Below are 21,125 nucleotides of genomic sequence, written 5' to 3' on the forward strand. Positions count from 1 at the left end.
TAATCTATGCTTTCACTGACGGTTCTTTGAGAATCCTTACCTTATTCTGAAGCCAAAAATCCAACTCTCTGTTTTGCAGTAGCCCCAAACCTCATCTCTAAATAAATAAATAAGCTCCATGTAAATGTCAAAACTCAGACCTGTTGGATATTCTAGAGCTTACCATCATAATATTCAGGTTCTTCTTTATAATTTGGACTTCAGGCATTTTTCCATACTTTCGTGTGACCTCAGCTTTGCATCTCAAGAGTTATTTATTACATTTTTCTAGCATTTCTGGTTGTTTTATATGGAAAGGACTTCAAGTTATTTAGACTTCCATGTTTCTCAAAATAGAAGCTGTAATTACTTGTTCAGGGTCTGCTTTTCCAACCAGACTTCAAGATCCATGAGAATAACAACTGTCTATCTTGGTCACAGCTAATTTCTGAAACTTAGAAGAGTGCCTAGCACAAGAAGGTACTTATTTAATATTTTCTAAATAAATATTAAATCTTACCTAGAGTAAATATTAAGTCAAAATTGGCAACTGAGATAGGAGAAGGAGGCCTGCAGTGAAAAAAAAAAAGAAGACTCCACAAACAGAAATATGAATGCGCCAAAAACAAACTTGCCTATTATGCATTATTGTCTAAATACAGTCCACAAAGGAGGACAGCCAATTTCAGGAGGAAGTAGTTTACGTGGTAATTTCCATAGAAGGAAGTAGAAATTATCTAGGTTCTAGGTAATTATAGCCCTTAATAGAAGAAACAAGACTTATTGTAAGGAATGTGTCTAATTCATTGAAATAAGAAATAAAATCTTGATATATGACTACAAAAGTTAAAATTTGCTTTTGTAGGCAAATAAATAGGTCTAGATACAAAAAAAATTTGAATGTCTCATATAAATATGTAATCTCCACTCTTTATAAATTTGTTTAATGAGAACAGTTTTTTTTTTTTTTTAATATTTCTGAAGTCTACTAATGGCTAGCACTTATAGTGTACTTACTGTAAACTACCTTTTTTTTTTTTACCCACTTTTCCCAAAAGTTCTGCATATGTTAATTTATATAATCTTCATAACAACCCCTTTTACATATGAGGAAACTTAGATACAGAAAATCTAAGAAACTTAAATCACTTACCCAAAGTCACATAGTAAATGGCAGAGCTGGTATTCAAACTCTGGAATACTGACTTCAAAGCCAAGCTATATTGTATGATGGGTATAGTGTACTGTGCATTGAAGTCAGATTTGTGGAGTAGCCTTATGATACGTTATTACACATGCAAACAGTGTTATTTGAATCTGCTCAAAGTGAAATTTGTCTATTTAAAAAAAAAAAAAAAAGCTTAATCAAGAGGGGCACATAATTATAACAGCAGAAAATTATCATAGTTATCTTTTTTTTAATACCTTTATGGTTCATAGGCGAGGTGGTAGTGGTGTGATAGCAGATGTTGTCATGAAGTTTCGATTTGCTAGAAATAACAATGGAGCATCAATGAAAAGCAGAATTGAGTCTGTTTTACACCAAATGCTGAATAATTCTGGAAACTTGGATATAAGTCCTTCAACTGAGATAACATGTAAGTATAATTTCATATGCCAATTTATTTTGATATATCCCACAATTTAACCAATTCTAATTCTCACTTTAATTTAATCAGAGGCTGACTTTTCTTTCCTTGGAATTAAACTTTATGAAAATAACATATTAATAATCTAGATACAGCTCATGATTCTAACAAAACATTCAAAGATTTAAATAATAATTTAACACTCATATAATAAATTTTACTTGCTAAAAATTCTTTATTAATTATCCCTCCCAACACTTCTTGTAAGGGATGTTATTGTCAGATGTTTAATTTGTGAATATGCTATTGGAAGGGTAAATAACTGTTCAAGGTCCAAGAGCAATTTAATTAATGATCCACCTCACCCAACATAGGACTTGGTGCGTAATTGAAGGGTACCCCATAAATGTAGAATAAAGAAGGAAACTTGAACACCTGTCAGCTCCTCTCTCACTCCTCTCTAGGTCCTCTTTGAAAATCCCCTTTACCTCTGTCTATCTTGAATGTATTCCCATTTTCCCTATAGCCACCATCCTGGTCGAAGCCAACATCGTCTCTCACTTGAAATCCTGTAACAGTCTCCTTACTACTCTCTTTACATCTTTTCTTGGCTGCTTCCTGTCTATCGACCACATATCAGCCAAAGAGATTTTTAAATACAAATGCGATCATGCTTAAAAGTGTCTCATGGCTTCTCATAATGTAAAATTTATAAAGCCATCACTTGTAAGTAGGATACCATGTTTCCTGGATTGCCAGGGCAGTCTCAGTTCATGACAATTGCCTAAGAACCATTATTAATATTTCTCCCTTTCACTGTAAAAAGTATCCTAGCTTGGACAATAAATGATATGTTCACTTTGCCTAAAACCCTGCAAGATCTTGTTTATACTTACCCCTCAGCCACTTATTGTACCACTCTCTTTCTCGTTCATAATAATCTGGCCACACTTTCTTTTTCTCCATCTTCCAAGCTGATTCCTGCCCCAGGGGGCCTTTGCATACATTGTTCCAGTTTCTTATAATACTTCCCAGATTACTGGTTTGCATCCTTCATTTCTCAGCTGAAACATTGCTTTCTCAGGGAAACTTTCTCTAACTCTCATTACTGAATTATTTGCCTGTGTCATAGACTCATTCATATCACTTATCACAGTTGAAATTGCAAATGTGTGTGCAATTTTTGTATTGTCTTCATCACTACTCTGTAAGCTTCATAAAGTCAAGAACCAGTCTATCTTGTTCATCCTACTCTCCTTCTGCCACCCATTACCTAGTATATAGGAGATGTTCAATAAATGTTTGTTGTATGACTAAAAGAGTTACTTAATATATGCATAGAATTTATGCACACCTGTCCAACTTTGTCAAATACTGGTAGTTTAATGACATGACCTCCTCATAATAAGCTTGAGATTACAAGGATATTGGTGGCTCCCACACTGGGCTGGGAATCAATCAGTATGTATCTGTTGCCTCACTACTAGTTGCTAAAAGATTGAAATATTTTCCTATTTGTTGATAAATCAGGCCCACAAAGCGTTTCCTCAGCCCCTCCAAATCCCTCCATCCTCTGTTCTGGACCCCTCCACCTGTAACGAACGAGTTAACATTTGGCAGAGCACCAACCTTCAGGACACTACTCTAGCTCAATGGCCTGCCCCCTCTTTCTAACTAGTTGATTCCAGTGCCATCCAGTTTTTTAAGTAAATGAATATTACCTCTACTCCCACACATTTAAGGAATTCTTCCAAAAACACTTCCCAAGCGTGCGTTATTTGTTTAGCACTGTATTAACCAAATGTGGGAATACAAGAGTAGCATAATAATGGTCCCCCCCTCCCAGGAGGTCATAATCTGGTTGAAGAGAAAGACATTCCAACACAAGAGTGTTGACAAAGAAGAGAGCATATGATCAAGAGCCAAAAAGGGAGCATAGACAATAAATAACTGCTACAGAAATTCAGGAAAGGAAGATACCAAAGTGCCTGCAATTTCTCAAAAAAAGCTTCATGAAGGAGAATGTACTTCGACTTTAAAAGATGGGTGGTATTTCCATATTTTTGAAAGAGAGAAAGAATATTGCTGGAGATGGAGAGCATGAGAAAAGACAGCCTGTAATAAACATAATGCTTTTATAGAACAAGTAAGAAAGAGGCCTGCTGGAATGATTGGTTTGTATTGTCATTATCCTCATCACTGTCAGCAAAACATCTGATATTTACCGAGCACTCACTTTGTTTTATACACGGTTTTAAGTGCCTTGTTTTTTTTTTTTCATTTCCTCCTCACACAACCATATCCTATAAATAGTTGTGTTGTCCCCAGTTAGAAAAGTTAGACAATTGTCTGTATGTGAACAAGGTCTCTCTTGCTCAAAGAATGAAAAGTGGTCAGCTCTTTTTATTTCCTCACAAAAGGATTATTTGGGCCCATTGAGGCATGCAAAGCAGATGTGATACGCAAGCCTTGTGAAGTTTCTGGCGGGAAATAGGTTCCATAAATTGATATTCAAAAGCATGAAAACCTGTTTCAGAGATTTGGATTTATTTTACAGAAAATGAGAAGCCACTAAATGATATCAAGCAAGGAAGGACATGATATAACATATCCTTTCAGAAAAATCAGCCAGGCAAAACAGAGGTGTACGAGCTGAAAAAGGGCAAGAGAGGAGGGAACGAACCCAGTTTGATGGTAACCAAACCATTGAACCGCCGACCTCTTGGTTAGCAGCCATAGCACTTGACCACTATGCTAACAGGATTTCCAGTTTGATGGTAGAGGTGACAAATGATGAAAGCGTGAATTAAAGTAGCAAAAGGAATGGGAGGCAGAAGTAGATGGCGCCTAGCTACCACTATGACTGTTCTGATCCGGGTTGTAATAGATGAACCCTGATAGAATGGGAGAAAAGCACAGAACAGAACTCAAACTCTTGAAAAGTCCAGACTTAACTGGACCAGCTGAGACTGGAGGACTCCCTGAGACTATTGCCCGGAGATATTCTTTAAACCTTTAATCAAAACTATTCCAAGGTCACCTTTTAGCTAAATAACAGATTGGCACACAAAATAGCAAAAAAGAGCAAGACTCTCAACAAGATGGACTGACACAATGGCTGCAACAATGAAGTCGAACATAGCAACAATTATGAAGATAGCAAAAGACTGGGCAATGTTTCATTCTGTTGTACATGGGGTTGTTATTAATCAGAACCAACGAGACAGCATCAAACAGCACAACAACAACACACAAAATAGAAGATATTATCCATGAGGACACTGCCCCATCAAAAAAACATCTGTATGAAACCAAAAGGTCAACAATTACTCTAAAGCAAAGATAAGACGATAAGAGGGCAGGGAAACTAGAATACTGGAAATGGAACAACCAAAATGCAATTAAAGAGAAGGTTGATGCATTGTGAAAAATGTAACTAATGTCATTGAACAATTTCTGTAGAAATTGTCAAATGGAAACCAGATTTCCTTGTAAGGTTTTCACTGAAAACACAGTAAAATATTATTTTTAAAAAAATGGATGGGAGGAATGGGGCAAATTCAAAGAGTATTTGGGGGCTAGAAGGCACAGAACCTAGAGACTGATTAAATGTGTGACTAATGAGAAAGGAGGAATTGGAGATAATTTCAGATTTCAAGTTACTGGTAGAAGTGGTGTCACTTACTAATGGAGGGAATATAATGTCGGCAGCAAATTTTGGATAAAATTTTATGACACTGAGTTTGAGATTGCTGTAGGACATGCAGAGAAAACTGCCCTATAATCAGACCTTGAATCGGAATAGAAAAACTTTTACTGTCTAATACTGACAGTTTCTTTTCCATTTTCTCCCATCAATTCCCTACGGTGAATGCAATCTATGCTCTTGTTTTACTAACTTTATTGTTCTACAAACACTCTTACACCTTTATGCATTTGCACCCATCTGCCACTTGGAATACCTTTTCACCTGTTCTGTCTGCCTGAAAAACTCCTTTTAGCTCTTCGAAATCCAGCTCATTATTATTATTATTTCCTCCATGAAAACTTCTGTGATTCTCTCAGATAACATTAATTAATCTGGTTTTGCCTCTCCACTTTGCATTTACATTTATTTGGATGATTTTTTTTTTGGATTAATTTCTGTCTATAAATTACATAAAGGTAAATCAAACCAAGCCCATTGACAGTGAGTCAATTCCAACTCCTAGCAACCTCACGCGTTACAGGGTAGAATAGCTCCATAAGGTTTGGTTGACTGTAATCTTTATGGAAGCAGATTACCAGGCATTTCTTCTGTGGCATCATTGAGTGGATTCAAACTGCTTTAAGGCAGTAGTCAAGTGCAAACCGTTTACACAACCCAAGGACCTTTGTAAGGGTAGGGCCCCTGTATTTTGTTAACAGCACTGAGAATAGTACCAGTAGATATAAAACATTCATCATATTGTGTCAAAATGACTTGCTTATATTTCTATCTTCCCAACTAAACTGATTGACATGATAGCAGGGATATCTTTTAAATATTTGATGAAGAATTAAGCAGGAGCATTTAAACCAAACCCTTCAAGTAGGTTCCAATTAGTGTGCATCAAATTAAATTAGAAGGAGATTTCAAGGGTCTATTCCCTAGAGATTCTTTCAGCAGGTCTGACACGGATCCTGGGAATGTGCATTCTAGCAAGCCTTCCTCTTGATTCTGATTCCGGTTATCTGAGTACTACACTTGGAGAAATCAATGTGAAATGACGTACAGTCCTTCTTGTACTGATTTCATTCTCCATGTCTTTTTAACACCAGCAATTACTGATCAAGATGCTGCAGATATTTTCACCAAGGGTAAGTTTCTCAATTATTTTGTAAGTATAGTTTACCAAAATATAAGGAGTCCATTGTACTCTTTGCCAAGGCAGCGCATTTCTTTTTAATTCATGGTAGATTATAATTTTTTAATTTACGTTGTTGTTGTTGAAAATATATACAACAAAACATACACCAATTCAACCATTTCTATGTGTACAATTCAGTGACATTGACTACATTCTTCAAGTTGTGCAACTATTTCCACCTTCCTTTTCTAAGTTGTTCCTCCCTCGTTAAGATAAATTCACCACCCGCTAAGGTTCCCATTTAATCTTTCATGTTGTTGTTGTCATTTATCTCATGTAGATAATTCTTAAAAGAGCATAATGCTCAAGGCAGAAACTTTTTACTAGTTAAGCTAAATTGATGCCTTAATTCTTAGTTTATTCAGGTGGATTGTTTTTAAGAGTGTGTTATTTCCCTTATTTGTGAATTCTCCAATTTTCCTCCTGTTACTGATTTCTAGTTCCATTCCACTGTGGTTAGAAAAGATATTTTGTATGATTTCAACCTTTTTAAATTTATTAAGACTTATTTTTTGGCTTCACTTATTGTCTATTCTGGAGACTATTCCATTTAGACTTGAGAAAAATGTGTATTCTGCAGTTGTTGAGTGGTGTTCTGTATATGTGTTAGGCATGACTGGTTTATAGTATTTTTCAAATCCTCTGATTCCTTATTTATCTTCTGACTGGTTTTTCTGTCCATTATTTAAGTTGGGGTATTGAAGTCTATTTCTCCTTTCAATTCTGCCAATGTTTGCTTCATATATTTCGGGGCTCTGTTGTTAAGTGCTTATATGTTTACAACTGTTATATCTTCTTGATGGGCTGAAACCTTTATCAATAAATAATGTCCTCTTTGTCTCTTTTTTTTTTTTTCTTTGTCTCTTGGAAACTTTTTAAAATTAAAACCTACTTTTTTGTCTTACAGTAATATAGCCACCCCAACTCTCTTTTGGTTACTCTCAGTATGGAATATCTTTTTCTATCTTTTTACTTTCAACCTCTTTGTGTATTTATACCTAAAATGAGTCTCCTATAGACAGTATGGAGATAGATCATGTTTTGTTTTTTGTTTGTTTTTTATTTTGTTTTTAATCCATTCTGCCAATCTCTGCCTTTAAATTGGAAAGTTTAATTCACTTATACTTAGAGTAATTACTAATAAGGAAGGACTTACTTCTGCCATTTAGCTATTGTTTTTTCCTGTATGTCTTATATACTTTTTGTTCTTCAATTCCTCCATTACTGCTTTTTATTTTGTATTTAGTTTATTTTTGGTAGCATACCATTTTAATTCCCTTATCTCTTTTCCTGTACATTCTTTATTTTCTTAGTGGTTACATTGCTGATTACAATTAACCTCTTAAGCTTATAACAACCTAGTCTGAATAATACCAACTTAGCTTCAATAGTATACAAACACTTTGCTCTTTTATATCTCCCTCCCTCCCTCTTTATAGTATTATTGTCACTGATTACACCTTTATATGTGTGCCCACTAACTTAAGCTTTATAAATATTTTTTTAAACATTTGCCTTTTAAATTATATATGTATATATAAATAAAAGAGGAGTTACAAACCAAAAGTTCAATAATGCTGACTTTTATATTTACCTTTACCAAGATGGATTGTTTTTGAGAGATATTGTTGATCCTTTTGGCCCACAGAGTGATGTTTAGATTTTTCCCTTCTTTTCAAAGAGGGAGGAAGTAACAATACCCTACCACCGACTCTGTACTCAAGCTTGGCCTCATCAAAATTTTCTTGGCAGCTTTATGAAACAAGTCCTGCCCTGGTTCTGTGGTGGCATTTCTGCAGATTGTAAATTATGTTTGGTGACACCATTTATGTGGCTTCTCCTAACAAACAGAATAGCTTTCTTAGCTGTGGATTCAGGTTAATCATAAGGTGTAATAAAAAAAAAATTGTATATAAAAACCCACATCAGTTTTGGTCTATAGCCTGAAGAAGAAGTTGCTACTTTTAAATGGCATCCTACATACCCTTTGGCTAGGACAGCAGAAATATAATCCCTAAAAACAACAGTGTACTTCTCTGGCCAATAGTATACCGTTAGAAATTAGTTCATTACACATGGATATCTGACCTATTTCGAATACAAGTGATTTTACACAGTGATGCTATCCCTATGGATGTTTTTCAACTTCTTTACATATTTGGAAACCCTGGTGGAGTAGTGATTAAGTGCTAAGGCTGCTGACCTCAGCAGTTCAAATCCACCAGGTGCTCCTTGGAAACTTTGTGGGGCAGTTCTACTCTGTCCTAGAGAGTCGCTATGAGTCAGAATCAACTCAACGGCAACGGTTTTTTTGTTTTGTTTTGTTTTGTTTTACATATTTAATTCATACTTCTTTTTAATAAAAATGTGCTTAAGTAATTTACTAGAGAAATTTGGGGAATGCTGAAGAGGAACTTATGTTCTATATATATTCTTGATGGAAGATTGACCCTCCTCTATATGGGAAGTCTGTTAGAAAAAAATTCCTTTGGGTAATTGTCCTATAGAAGCAGGGTCACTACTGTAGAGCCAGCCCAGCAATAGAAATTGTTGGTGGTGGTTTACCTCTAAGTTCTTAGTAATAGACTAAATAAGAGGAAAAACCATAGGAGTGGAGGGTGAGAAGACTTGAGTGATCAGCCCACCAGATCAGCTCAGGACATTGGAGTCCTTACGGGCTTTCTTAAGACTTTTAAATAAGCCTCATCTAGACACTTGAAACCTTCACTAACCCTGGATGATACTTTCTGGACAGAAAGCAACTCCTTCTCAAGGGGACGTTTGGTAATATAAGTCAATTCTGGAAGTGGTCTGGAACCTCCATGAGGAACTACAATCCACTAAAAAGTCCTTTAGACAAGAACAGTGTTCTTCAAACTTCATTGTGCATACAAATCACCAGAGCATCTCATTAAAATGCAGCTTATGATTTATCCCTGGTATGGATCCTGACAGTCAGCACTTCTAACAAGTTCCTTGGTGATGCCCATGCTGCAGGTCCATGGAATATACTTTGAGTGGCAAACTATAGAGAAGAAAGACATTTCCCAGGGAATATGTGGCATAAGCTGGCACATTCAGCACTGACCTATCTTAAATTCCACACACAAGGAATTCCAAAACACTCTGAAACTCTTCCAGATTTTGAAGCCAAATGCCAATTAACATTGAGAAATCTTCTCAAAAATGTAGTCTATAGGCAATAGTAGTCACATATGTACTCTAAAAATATAACATATTGATCATGTTCTTGGAAAGTCTAGCATATCCTGGGGAAGAACATATTTCTGTATATGTGTCAGTTGGGGCTGAAGGAGTACAGAGTGTGGCAGAATGATAAGGTAAGAGACATAATAGACATTAATAATGTGGAAACTCCTGTAGCATCTCCCAAATCCAAATGAATCATGATCTTTCCAGTACATTAACGTACTTCTTTCGTTAGAATGTGGGGCCCGTTCCGACCTAATCACGTTGTCGGATGAAAGAATCATAGGAGGCTCTAAGGCTGAGGAAGGAGACTGGCCGTGGCAAGTCAGTCTACAGCTCCATAATGTTCACCACTGCGGAGGCACCCTAATCAGTAACACGTGGATCCTGACAGCAGCTCACTGCTTCAGAAGGTGAGCTACCTGCCATCTGTGGACAACTAGGAGAAACATGTACATGAGAATTCTACCCACTAACCCCAGGACTGAAGCCCTGGTGGTGCAGTAGTTAAGAGCTCGGCTGCTAACCAAAAGGTCAGCAGTTCAAATCCACTAGCCACTCCTTGAAACCCCTGACGGGCAGTTCCACTTTGTCCTACAGGTTCACTATGAGTAGGAAACAACTCCGTGGTAATGGGTTTGGTTTTCTTGGTTTACCTCCAAGACTAAACTTGATTAGATTGAGCTGGAAATAATCCAATTCAAAAAATTAATGAGTCATTTCTTCCTATCCACGATAGCAAAATTACCATCTTTCCTTCAGTTTGGCAATAATCTACTGTTATTTCTCTGCACCAGGTAATACAGCAGCATCATGGTGAAGAGCAATGGTTTATGAAACAGAATGTTTAAATACTAGCTATGAAAACTTAGGAAATTTACTGAATTTCTCTAAGCCTCACTTTTTTTTTTTTCAAATTAGGGATGATATTATTATCTATGTCTCAGTGATATTGATGGGATTAAATAAGCTAAAATAAATATATGTTAAGTGTTAGAAAAATGAATTATTTCCAGAGATTTGTTCATTATATCATATAAGGTGATCATCAGGTTAATGGCTGACATACAGACTGCCCCGAGCTCAAGCCAGTTATTGAGTTGATTCCGACTCATAGCAATCCTATAGGGCAGAGGAGAACTGTGCCAAAGGGCTTCCAAGGAGCTGCTGGTGGATTTGCAATCCTGACCTTTTGGTTAGCAGCTGACCTCTTAATTTGTCGTTAATTTATTCTTTCAGAAAATTATTGAGCATCTGCCATGAACACACAGTGTTATTATGTATTAAAAAACCCGTTGCCGTCAAGTCAATTATGTATTATAGCTACTAATATAAAGTACTGCTTCTGCCTTCAGGGAGCTTACATTCTAACATTGGAGGTATACATGCACAAAAATAATGATCAATTACAGTGAGTGCCATACATAAAATGAATTTTAACAATTCTCAGATAATTCCTAATCAAGGGGACTAAAGGCTACTGCCAACACTAGGGTACTAAGCTGCCAGTGGTGGGTAGGTTGCATAATCTTATTCTATTGGTATAAAGAAAAAGTCATGTTGCTCAGGAAAGAACTTCTTCAGACTTTGGCATGATGAAAACCTGCTAAGTTCGGACCTATCTTATTCATGGGACAACCTAGATCCTAATAGTTGCTTTTTAATGGAACTAAACTCAAAAATTCACTCAGAATAGTGATGGCGAACTGAACTCAGGGTGTCCCTGATCATATCTATTCTCTTAGACTCTTTTAATAACTCACTGCTGTCTAAATCTCAAGCTCTTTACTAGTATCTAAAGCCCTTCACAGACATATCAGTCTAGACTTATTTCACAAAGCATGAATCTTGAGCTTCGGCCACATGGCATTATTCTTTCCCCTGGACTCTACCTACACTTTCCCACCTATAAGCATTTGCTTAATCTGCTTCCTCTCCCTGAAATGTTGTCCCTTCCAAACCTCCATTTCTTCCTATTGGACTTCTATTAAATCTTCATGGCTTTCAAAAAAAATTTTTTTTGCAAATTTGAAGGCACTATCTCGTAACACAGAGCCTTGGTGTCTCCGTGGTTAAGAGTTAGGCTGCTAACCAAAAGGTCGGCAGTTCAAATCTACCAGCCACTACTTGGAAACCCTATGGGGCAGTTCTACTCTGTTCTATTGGGTCACTATGAGTCAGAATTGACTCTATGGAAGTGGGTTTGGTTTGTACCTCATAATTCAGTGTTTGTTACAAAAGTGTTTGTTAAATTAAGAAGGTGTGAAGGTTAACAAGACTTGTGCATAGTTTTTGGAAATACAAAAGTTTTAGGAAATCCTAAATTATTTTTTCTTATAGCTTTCTTATAATTTGACATTTTTAAACACAGTGAATAAACTTGAAATTTATTCTAAAAGATGTTCCCACAATTAGCAAATTTCTGATTTATTGCTACATCTCAGGTAATACAAACCAAAAAAAAACCAAACCCCCTGCCGTCGAGTCGATTCCAACTCATAGCAACTCTATAGGACAGAGTAGAACTGCCCCATAGAGCTTCCAAGGAGCGCCTGGTGGATTCAAACTGCCCTTCTCTTGGTTAGCAGCCGTAGCACTTAACCACTACGCCACCAGGGTTTCCCAGGTAACACAAGGAATAAAATTTACAAGCCATTTCAATTTTCATCGCCACCTAAAAGGCCAATCAGCAAGAATGGCATTAATTTATTTCAATCATTCCAGAGTGTGGGAACCAGAAATGCCTGGACTTGGCTGGCACTTAACATAGCCAAGGATGCATAGAAACAGTACTCTTCTGATCCCCATTCAGGCCCAAACACAAAAATCTAAATAAAGAATATAACTATAATGAAAACCACAGCTATAAACATCACCAATAATTACAACAGAAATCCATGATTTTTAAGTCTTGGAACATTTTTGAATTCTGCTTCCTCAAATCCTTTGAGTAACTACCAAGATTAATCCACTAGAGCTAACAAATCACATAAACTATATGTCCGCATCCTCCCTATAGATTCCCAGCTTAACCTGATAGGCACTGAGAACCTATCAATACGAGTTTGTTTGGGGCATGACCAACCCTACGTCAAGATACACAGAAGTGATAAAGCCCTCTTAGGGAGCGCTCTTGAATTAGTACCTCTTTTGTGAAGCTTTTGCTAGTGCTCTGTTCCCTACCATCCTATTCCCACAGAAATGTGCTTATCTATCTTAAACAGTAGTCTCTGTGATTTATTATAACTTATTTGTCCCTGTCAGTCTCCTCCACAAGTGTGTGGAGCTCCTTAAGGGCAGAGATCATAAATTAGTAATAATTTTTTATTCCAAGAGACTCATACTATCCCTTATATAAATAGATACTTAGTAATGGCTTGTTAAACTGTACTTAATGAAAATAATAGCTATCTTTATTGGGTGCTTACTTTGTGCCAAGCATTGTACTTGACACACTTCACTTGCCTCAGTTTATACTTAAAGCTATGTGAGAGGGTATTACTAATCACATTTTTCATTATAAATAAATGAAGAATCAGTGAGATTAAATAACTTGCCCTAAATAACACTGCTAGTATGTGGCACGTTTCTGTCAGTTGCCACTGAGTCGATTCCAACTCACGGTCACCAACTATGGTACAGCCAAAATTTAAATCCAAATCTAGCTGGTTCTAAAACCGTGCTCTTATTCATTTGCTAGAAAGAAGGGAGGGATGGAAAAAGGAAGCAAGGGAGGGAGGGAAGAAAGAAAGAAAGAAGAGAAAGAATCTTCACAATATAACTTTAATACAGGAACAATATTCTGTAAAGATACTGAGCAAAAAAAAAAAATGGATGTAAAATCATGGATTTGCTTGTTTTAAATATTTTTTCTTTAAAATTTTTAATTAGGGTTCACTCTTACACAAACTACTGTACCTTATAAAAGTTTCTTGCACATATAATTTTTATTTTCTGTATCAATTCACTATTCAAACTCCAAAATACCCTTCAATTGTTATTTTTTACATTTTGTTTTTCTTCAGCCTTAGGACCAATGTTTAGCTAGTCAACTCTCCAGTTCACAGATCCTTATTTGCCTCAGTATGTGAGGCCTTTTTCTCTTTTTACTTTATTATTTTCTCCTGTCATTTCTGGGCCCCTCCTTCAACTGCCCTCCTCGCACAGATTTCGCACTAATAGATTTGAAATATGTCTTTAAAAATACATGAACCTGCAAAACCTATAGTGTTGTTTGGGGTGGATATGCTCTTAATTTATATAAGTAGCATTGTATAATAAGTCTCATTGTTTCTTACTGGTTTCACTCAACTCTGCAAATTTTCATCTGGTTCGCTGGTGCATAGCTTTCCATAGCATTCATCCACCATATTCGTTCATCCAGCTAGGTTGCTCCAACTTCCCAATGCCACAAAGAGTACTTACAAACACAAATCTTCATATGTGTATTTTTATAAACCTTCAGGAATTTCTTTGAGATACATACCGAGTAGTACATGGACAGCCTCTTAAATACTTTCCAAAAGGGCAGAATGCTTTCCAGAAGGGCTGTAACTGTTAACATCTTCACCCACAGTGCAAAAGAAATCCCGTTTCTTCTTCTCACTGACATTTAGTTTCATTCTCCTTTTTAATTTTTATCATTCTCATGAATATAAGTTAAAATCTCATTGCTATAATTTACATTTCTCAGATTATTAGTGAGTTTGAGTATCTTTGCATATATCTATTAGCTGTTTGGACTTCCCCTTCCATGAATTACCTATTCGTATTCTTTTACCATTTTATAATGGTTTTCCTGTCCTTTTATTTTGGGTTTATAGAAGTTTTTTGTATATTCTACAAGAGTTTTAGATATCAAACACTGCAATTATATTTTCATGGTTTCTCATTCATCCACTAAACTTGTCTATGGTATGTTTAATTTTGATTTAATTTAACCCATTTTTTAACTTATGGTTTATGTTTTGAGAGTTGATCTAAAAAGTCACAATTCCTAGGCCACAAAGATAATGCCCTACTTTTTTTTCCTACTTTTTTTATGTTAGTGTTTTGTCTCCTCTCTCTCTCTTGCTCTCTCTCTATCTATATACATATAAAAAAAAAAACATATACACAACATAATTATGTATGCATGTATGTATATTATATGTGTTTATATATAGATTGTATATAATATATATTATATGTGGTATGTATCAAAATTTTCAACATTCATTAAACTTACTGCAGAAAAATCATTCATACATTAACAAGACAAAGATGCCCCTTACTACTACTACTAAAATGGAACTTCTGGCTCAAGGCAAGGAAAAAAAACAGAAGAATTGGAAGAAATGAGTCAAAACTAAAATTGTCATTATTTCAGACTTGCTAATTGGTTAGAAGAGAGATTTTAGGAAAGGGAAAGATCAAAGGGGAGTTTTACCCTACAGTAATGGTCATCAAAGTTGCAGGAAATCCTCACTGGAATAGAAAAGCACCAAGAAATTCATCGCCCAAAACATATTTTCTAAAATCTTTCTGTTTCTTTAGATAAATGATCATTCATTCTGCCGTAAGAGTTAAATCCATTTACTAGCTTGTAATTCAGGAATATATAGCAAAGAGATATCAATCAAATAGTTCCAAATGGGGAGGGGGGAAAGTGGCAAACATGAAATCCAAATATTCGAAATGCTTACAATTCTCTATTCAAATAACATGTTCTCATATTTTTTAGCTACTCTGATCCTTATCAATGGACTGTCACCTTTGGTCTTTCTACAAGATTTCCTAAACAGAAAATAAGCGTAAGGACTATTTTAGTCCATAAAAATTATAACCCTGAAACTCGTGAAAATGATATCGCACTTGTACAACTTAACCAAGGAGTCACCTTTACCAAAAATATCCATAAAGTGTGTCTCCCAGCACCTACCCAGTATATTTTGCCTGGTTCTACTGCTTATGTAACAGGATGGGGATCTCAAATATATGGTGGTAAGTATCTCAGGAAAAACAAAACAACAACAGAAAACACTGTTATTTTCTATTAAACACATTTTAAATTAAGGAACATCTGGAGGACAGGTTCTGTGGACAGAATCATCCTATATTCTGGTTATTCCTGAGTTCCCTCAGCAAGTCAAAGCAGTGCCCCTAGAAACCATGGAGATTTCCCAAATACACTCAAAGGAAGTGTAAGATAAAATGAATACGATATTCTTTAATGACCATCCAGATTCAGAGACTCTCTAGCACTCAGATGACTCCCCTATTTAAAAAAAGGATTCAGATATATATACTTTAAAGGCATTTGCAGTACTAAAGTATTCTGAAAAGAAGTTAACTCCTGCCTCTAGGACAATGAGATGGATTGACACAGTAGCTAAAGCAATGGACTCAAATACATCAAAGATCATGAAGATGGTACAGGACCAAGCAAAGTTCTGTTTTGTTATCTATAAGGTCATTATGAGTCAGAGCTCACTCAAAGGCACCTGGAAACAACAACTAGGGCAAGGAACTCTGGTGTACATAAGCATTGCTTATGCTTCTTTACTGACTGTAAAAATAAAAGGGAGGGCAATTCGAAGAGAGCTAAGGAGAAAATAAGAATATCAGCCAGATAGTGGAAAGGTGGTGCCAACAATTTCCACAGCTTTTTACCCATGTTGTAGATTGTCTCTCTGAGGAATAATACAAAAGCTTTACTGCCCAAGAAAATATGTCTGTATTTTCACTACCCAAAGAAATCTGGTATAGCAAATAGAATTTGTGCCGATTATGTAAAACTATAGCATTGCCAATTTTGAAAAAACATCAGCTTAAAATAGATTAGTGCTTTAGCCTGAAAACAGATTGTTTTCTCTTTTGCTGTTAGATTAAAGGACATTCAATACGTAATTTTCCAATATAAAGTTGATCGGTGGATAATTGAAATGCTATTGGTCACTTTTAACACAGGAAATTTATTTTCCCTCAAGGTCTAAGGAGCTCTGTATCAGAAAGCTATAGCAAAAAGAGAAAAATTGATCTATGTAAAGCAGTTATCCTTCTCTACTATGGGAACCTTTATTGGGAAGAAACTCCTAAGAACGTATTCAATAGCCTTCCTTGCTGAACAGGGAATAATGCTTGGAATACATTTGTTCCTTCCCATATTCACCATGTTGTAGTTGTTAGGTACCATCAAGTCAGTTCCAAATCATAGCGACCCCATGTACGACAGAACGAAACACTGCCCAGCCATCCTTAAAGTATTTGTTACGCTTGAGTCCACTGTTGCAACCACTGTGTCAATCCATCTCGTTGAGGATCTTCCTCTTTTCCACTGACCTTCCACTTTACCAAGCCTGATGTCCTTCTCCAAGACTGATTCCTCCTGATAACATGTCCAAAGCATATGAGATGTAGCCTTGCCATCCTTGCTTCTAAGGAGCAATATTCACCATAGAGTCATTAATTTATATATCCTGAAGTCCATTTACTTTCTGTTTTACATTTGACAGGCAACACAGTTCCAGATCTAGAGCAAGCAAAAGTTTATATAATAAGCAATAACGTATGCAATGCACCAGCTAGTTATAACGGAGCTGTTTTGCCTGGAATGCTATGTGCTGGACTTCCTGATGGTGGAGCAGATGCCTGCCAGGTAAGTCAAGATAATGTATCATTGTCATCATCCAAGAACTTTGTAAGCATTTATTAGTATGTGATTTTATAATAGACATAAAGCTAATACAGTTAAAATATTTAGCCCTGATTCTCTGCAATTTATTATCTAGATTTTGGAAATAAAATTCTTATATGGAGTTAACCTATCATGAAAACTAAATTTCGACCAGTAGAATGCAAAGTGGCCATGCATACAAGCTCAATAATTATACATACCTAGACTTGAATTCCTTAACCTCTATAATCAATAATAAAATAAAAGATTTATTCATTAAAAGTCAGACAATAATTAAATTTTAAAATCTAAATATAACTGAATATTAGCACCTTGAAGGTAGAAAATTTATGCCAAAAGCCTAATTATTTGAGTCACAACAGCTCCCACAGCTGTGAAAAAGCACAAATGTAAAAAAATTAGAATAAATATTTAGCCCTAGCCTACAGTTTTTCAAGCAAATATACAAAAGCAAACAATAATTACGAAATTTTCATTAGTAATTAGAATAAAAATTTTAATGTTAAATTTTTTAATCAAATTAACTGAACTGAATTGATGTGTTTAAGCCTTTTGATAGGTTTTCCTCGTATATCCGAAACCCAACCCCAAACCCAAACCAAACCAAACACATTGCCATTGAGTCGATTCCAACTGATAGTGACCTTATAGGACAGAGTAGAACTGCCCCATAGGGTTTACAAGGCTGTAATCTTTACAGAAGCAGACTGCCACATCTTCCTGCCACAGAGCAGCTGATGAGTTTGAACTGCTGACCATTTGGTTAGCAGCCAAGTGCTTAACCACTGCACCTCCAGGGTTCCTTAACCTGACCCCATATAGTAACGGAAATAACTACTTAGTGTAAGAAATTAAAAATTCTTGTAGCCTGGAATTAAGTAAAAAATCAATCTGTTTTTATTGAGGAATCTGCTGTTACTTTCACGGGTAAATTATACGCAGAAATATAAGGTTTATTCTTTCTACCAAATGTTACTGAATTCCATATTTAGTCTTTACATTCTTGGAAAAGTGGATAAGAAATAATATTTTGTGCGAAGAACCCAATCCATAAGCACCTTCCCCCAAATGAAGCATTATTATTGACTGCAAGTTGTGTGTGTGAGTGGAGGGGAATTGTTTCTCAATTTACAAAGTACTGTTAATCACCCACTCTGCCCTTTATTTCTTTTAAGTGGAGACATCTCTGTGGCAGGGAGTGCTCTTGCTCCCCTTCCCACTCCTCTTTTATTGCTAACCTTCTAACAGCAAATTGTCAAGTTTCATAATAGTTTTCCAAAGAATTCACCCATCAAATAAACAATACACCTCCACACTCATAATTCTTGATCTCCTAAAAGCGTTAGTTAAACCTGACTTGGGAGATTTAAAAGGGTGTTACTCATGCTTTACTCATTTATGATGCCCCTTACCTGCTGTGTGTACAAATTCTGCTCTTCCATCGAGCCCAGTTCAGTAATAGTTCATCATGAAGCCTTGCCTATGTGTTCCATTCCAGGCCTCATCAATTTTCTGCCAAAATACTATAATGCATAGAGTTTGTGCCTTAAAAAAATTGTACTTTTTACAAGTTCTTATGAAATCCTATTTGTTTCAGTTCATTGTTTTTCTTCATTCGTTCTTTCAATTAAAATATATCACTTTTAATGTGACAGGCGCTGTGCTAGCTCAATGCACAGTACACATTCTTTCACTCAGCAAGGCTGTAGTCTAGAAGAAAAGACAAAGCTCGAATGCCTGCAGACAGGCAGCAAAGCTGGCCAGGTACAGGAAAAATTACTTGGCCCTCAAAGTTTAACATTTGCTTCCCACTCTGGCAAAGATATCATACAGAGAAATTTCTTGCTAGAGAAGAAAAAGCAGCAAAAGCGCAATGATAGGAAGGTAACTGGAGTACGTACGAATGATCTAAAGGAGGCAAGTGCCTCCATCTCGTGCTTGCCGTGCAAGTTGGTGATTCGCATACTTACCTTCTCCCCACCTAGACCAGTAATTAAATAGGTATGAGGAGAACTATCTACTAAGAGCAGCCAAATGTATGCCAAACTATTCCAGAGGCACACTTAGTAATAATAGCTGGCTTTTATTAAAAAAAAGATTATACGCCAGGCTTGGCTTAAAGTGCTTTATATGTTAATTTGCTTAAGCTCATAAAAACATTATTTACAGATAAGGAAACTGAGGCACAGAGAGCAATTAAATCACTTACCCAAGGTCACATAGCTAGTAAATGAAGGAATCAAGATTCAAACCCAGGCTATCTAACTCCAGAATCCAAAGATAACTCACAGCATGTAAGATTTGTCTCCATAACTAGCTTATTACGTGATAAATATTTTTGGCTGGTTTATTGTTATAATTGGCTGTTAAGTATTTCAAAAGGAGTGTTTGACTCAATGTCATATAAATTTCTTTTCAATTACTCACCAAAAGTACAGTTTTCAAGGATATACTATGAATCTGACACCATGTAGGGTGCTATGGATATGAAGATAAATGAGGCTTCTAGAAACTTACTCATTCAGCAAATATTTATTTAACATATCCTACAAACTAGAAGCTTAGGATACAGCAGTGTATAGAATGGCTATGTCCCTGCCCCAGAGAAGCTTATAGTCTATCAGGGGAAACCAAATTATACAAGAATCACAGATGCACTGAGTTTCACAGAAATGGCCAGCTGCTGTAACAAAGACAGCTAACCTATTGAGGGTAAGTTCAAAGCGGCACAGAAATATGATTTTATAAAATAATGAATAAGAAGTGATAGAGATATGGGAACACAGGCAATCAAAAACCAATCCAGCCCAAAGATGGAAAGAGGTGGGAGTGAGGAGAAAAGGAGCAGGTCAGAGAAGGCTTCCTGGAGAAGGTGAAGCCTGGAATTAGTAGGAGTCAAACAGGCAGTCAACTGAAGGAAGTCTGGGAAATGTACTTCTCATCTTTTTCTCAGACTTGCTGAAGGAACAACTTCTATACTTGGATAAGTCCAGTAATTTTTGCATGACCTGGTATAATATTTCAGTATGAAATGTCAGGCTGCCATTATATTGTTATAATGGACGTTACTTCTTCCTCTGCTACTACAGAGAGTAACTCTGAAATGTGCTGGCATTGTCTTCACACTGAATAAGTACTCATTCTGTTTTCTTCAGGGTGACTCTGGTGGCCCACTAGTACAAGAAGATTCACGGCGACTTTGGTTCCTTGTGGGCATAGTAAGCTGGGGGTATCAATGTGGTAAGGCAGATAAACCAGGAGTGTACACTAGAGTGACAGCCTACCGTGACTGGATTGCCCAACAAACTGGGATCTAGCCCAATAAATGCATCTCTGTTGCAGTCTGTCTACAGATGTGCCTGTCTGAAATCCTAAAGACTGAAGTGTCTATTTGAACAACATGTTGCATTAACGTGTTTTAACTAATACCATTTAATCTTTCTCTAATATTAAGGATCTTATATTTTCTAAAGGAAACTATATGAATGTTGCTTATTACCGTGGCTATGTATGGGTGAAGGTGCCCTAGTGGTGCAATGGTTAAGCGTTCTGCTGTTAACTAAAAGGTCGGTAGTTTGAACTCACCAGCCACTCCATGGAGACAGATGTGGCAACCTGCTCCCATAAAGATTATAGCCCTGGAAACCCTATGCGGCAATTTGACTCTGTCCTATAGGGTTGCTATGAGTGAGAATCTACTCCACGCCAATGAGGAATGAGTTATGAACAGGTGAAACATACTAAACTCGTTACAGAATTAACAATTTTATTGCAGGTGTGATA

General features: G+C 36.3%; 1 protein-coding gene across 1 annotated transcript in view; it reads left to right on the top strand.

Annotated features, from left to right (window-relative positions):
- TMPRSS11D (transmembrane serine protease 11D) overlaps positions 1-20,687 on the top strand; it is an 86,908-nt gene extending 66,221 nt beyond the window's left edge. The window contains exons 6-11 of the mRNA XM_003415938.3: positions 1,420-1,577; positions 6,369-6,407; positions 9,903-10,080; positions 15,390-15,649; positions 17,161-17,303; positions 20,498-20,687. Coding sequence (XP_003415986.2) covers positions 1,420-1,577; positions 6,369-6,407; positions 9,903-10,080; positions 15,390-15,649; positions 17,161-17,303; positions 20,498-20,659 — 940 coding nt within the window. The 3' untranslated portion in view covers positions 20,660-20,687. The remainder of the gene's footprint in view (positions 1-1,419; positions 1,578-6,368; positions 6,408-9,902; positions 10,081-15,389; positions 15,650-17,160; positions 17,304-20,497) is intronic.
- Positions 20,688-21,125: the final 438 nt, after the last annotated feature.

The sequence above is a fragment of the Loxodonta africana genome, chromosome 5, assembly GCF_030014295.1.
Source record: "Loxodonta africana isolate mLoxAfr1 chromosome 5, mLoxAfr1.hap2, whole genome shotgun sequence".
In the NCBI taxonomy this organism is placed as follows: Eukaryota; Metazoa; Chordata; class Mammalia; order Proboscidea; family Elephantidae; genus Loxodonta; species Loxodonta africana.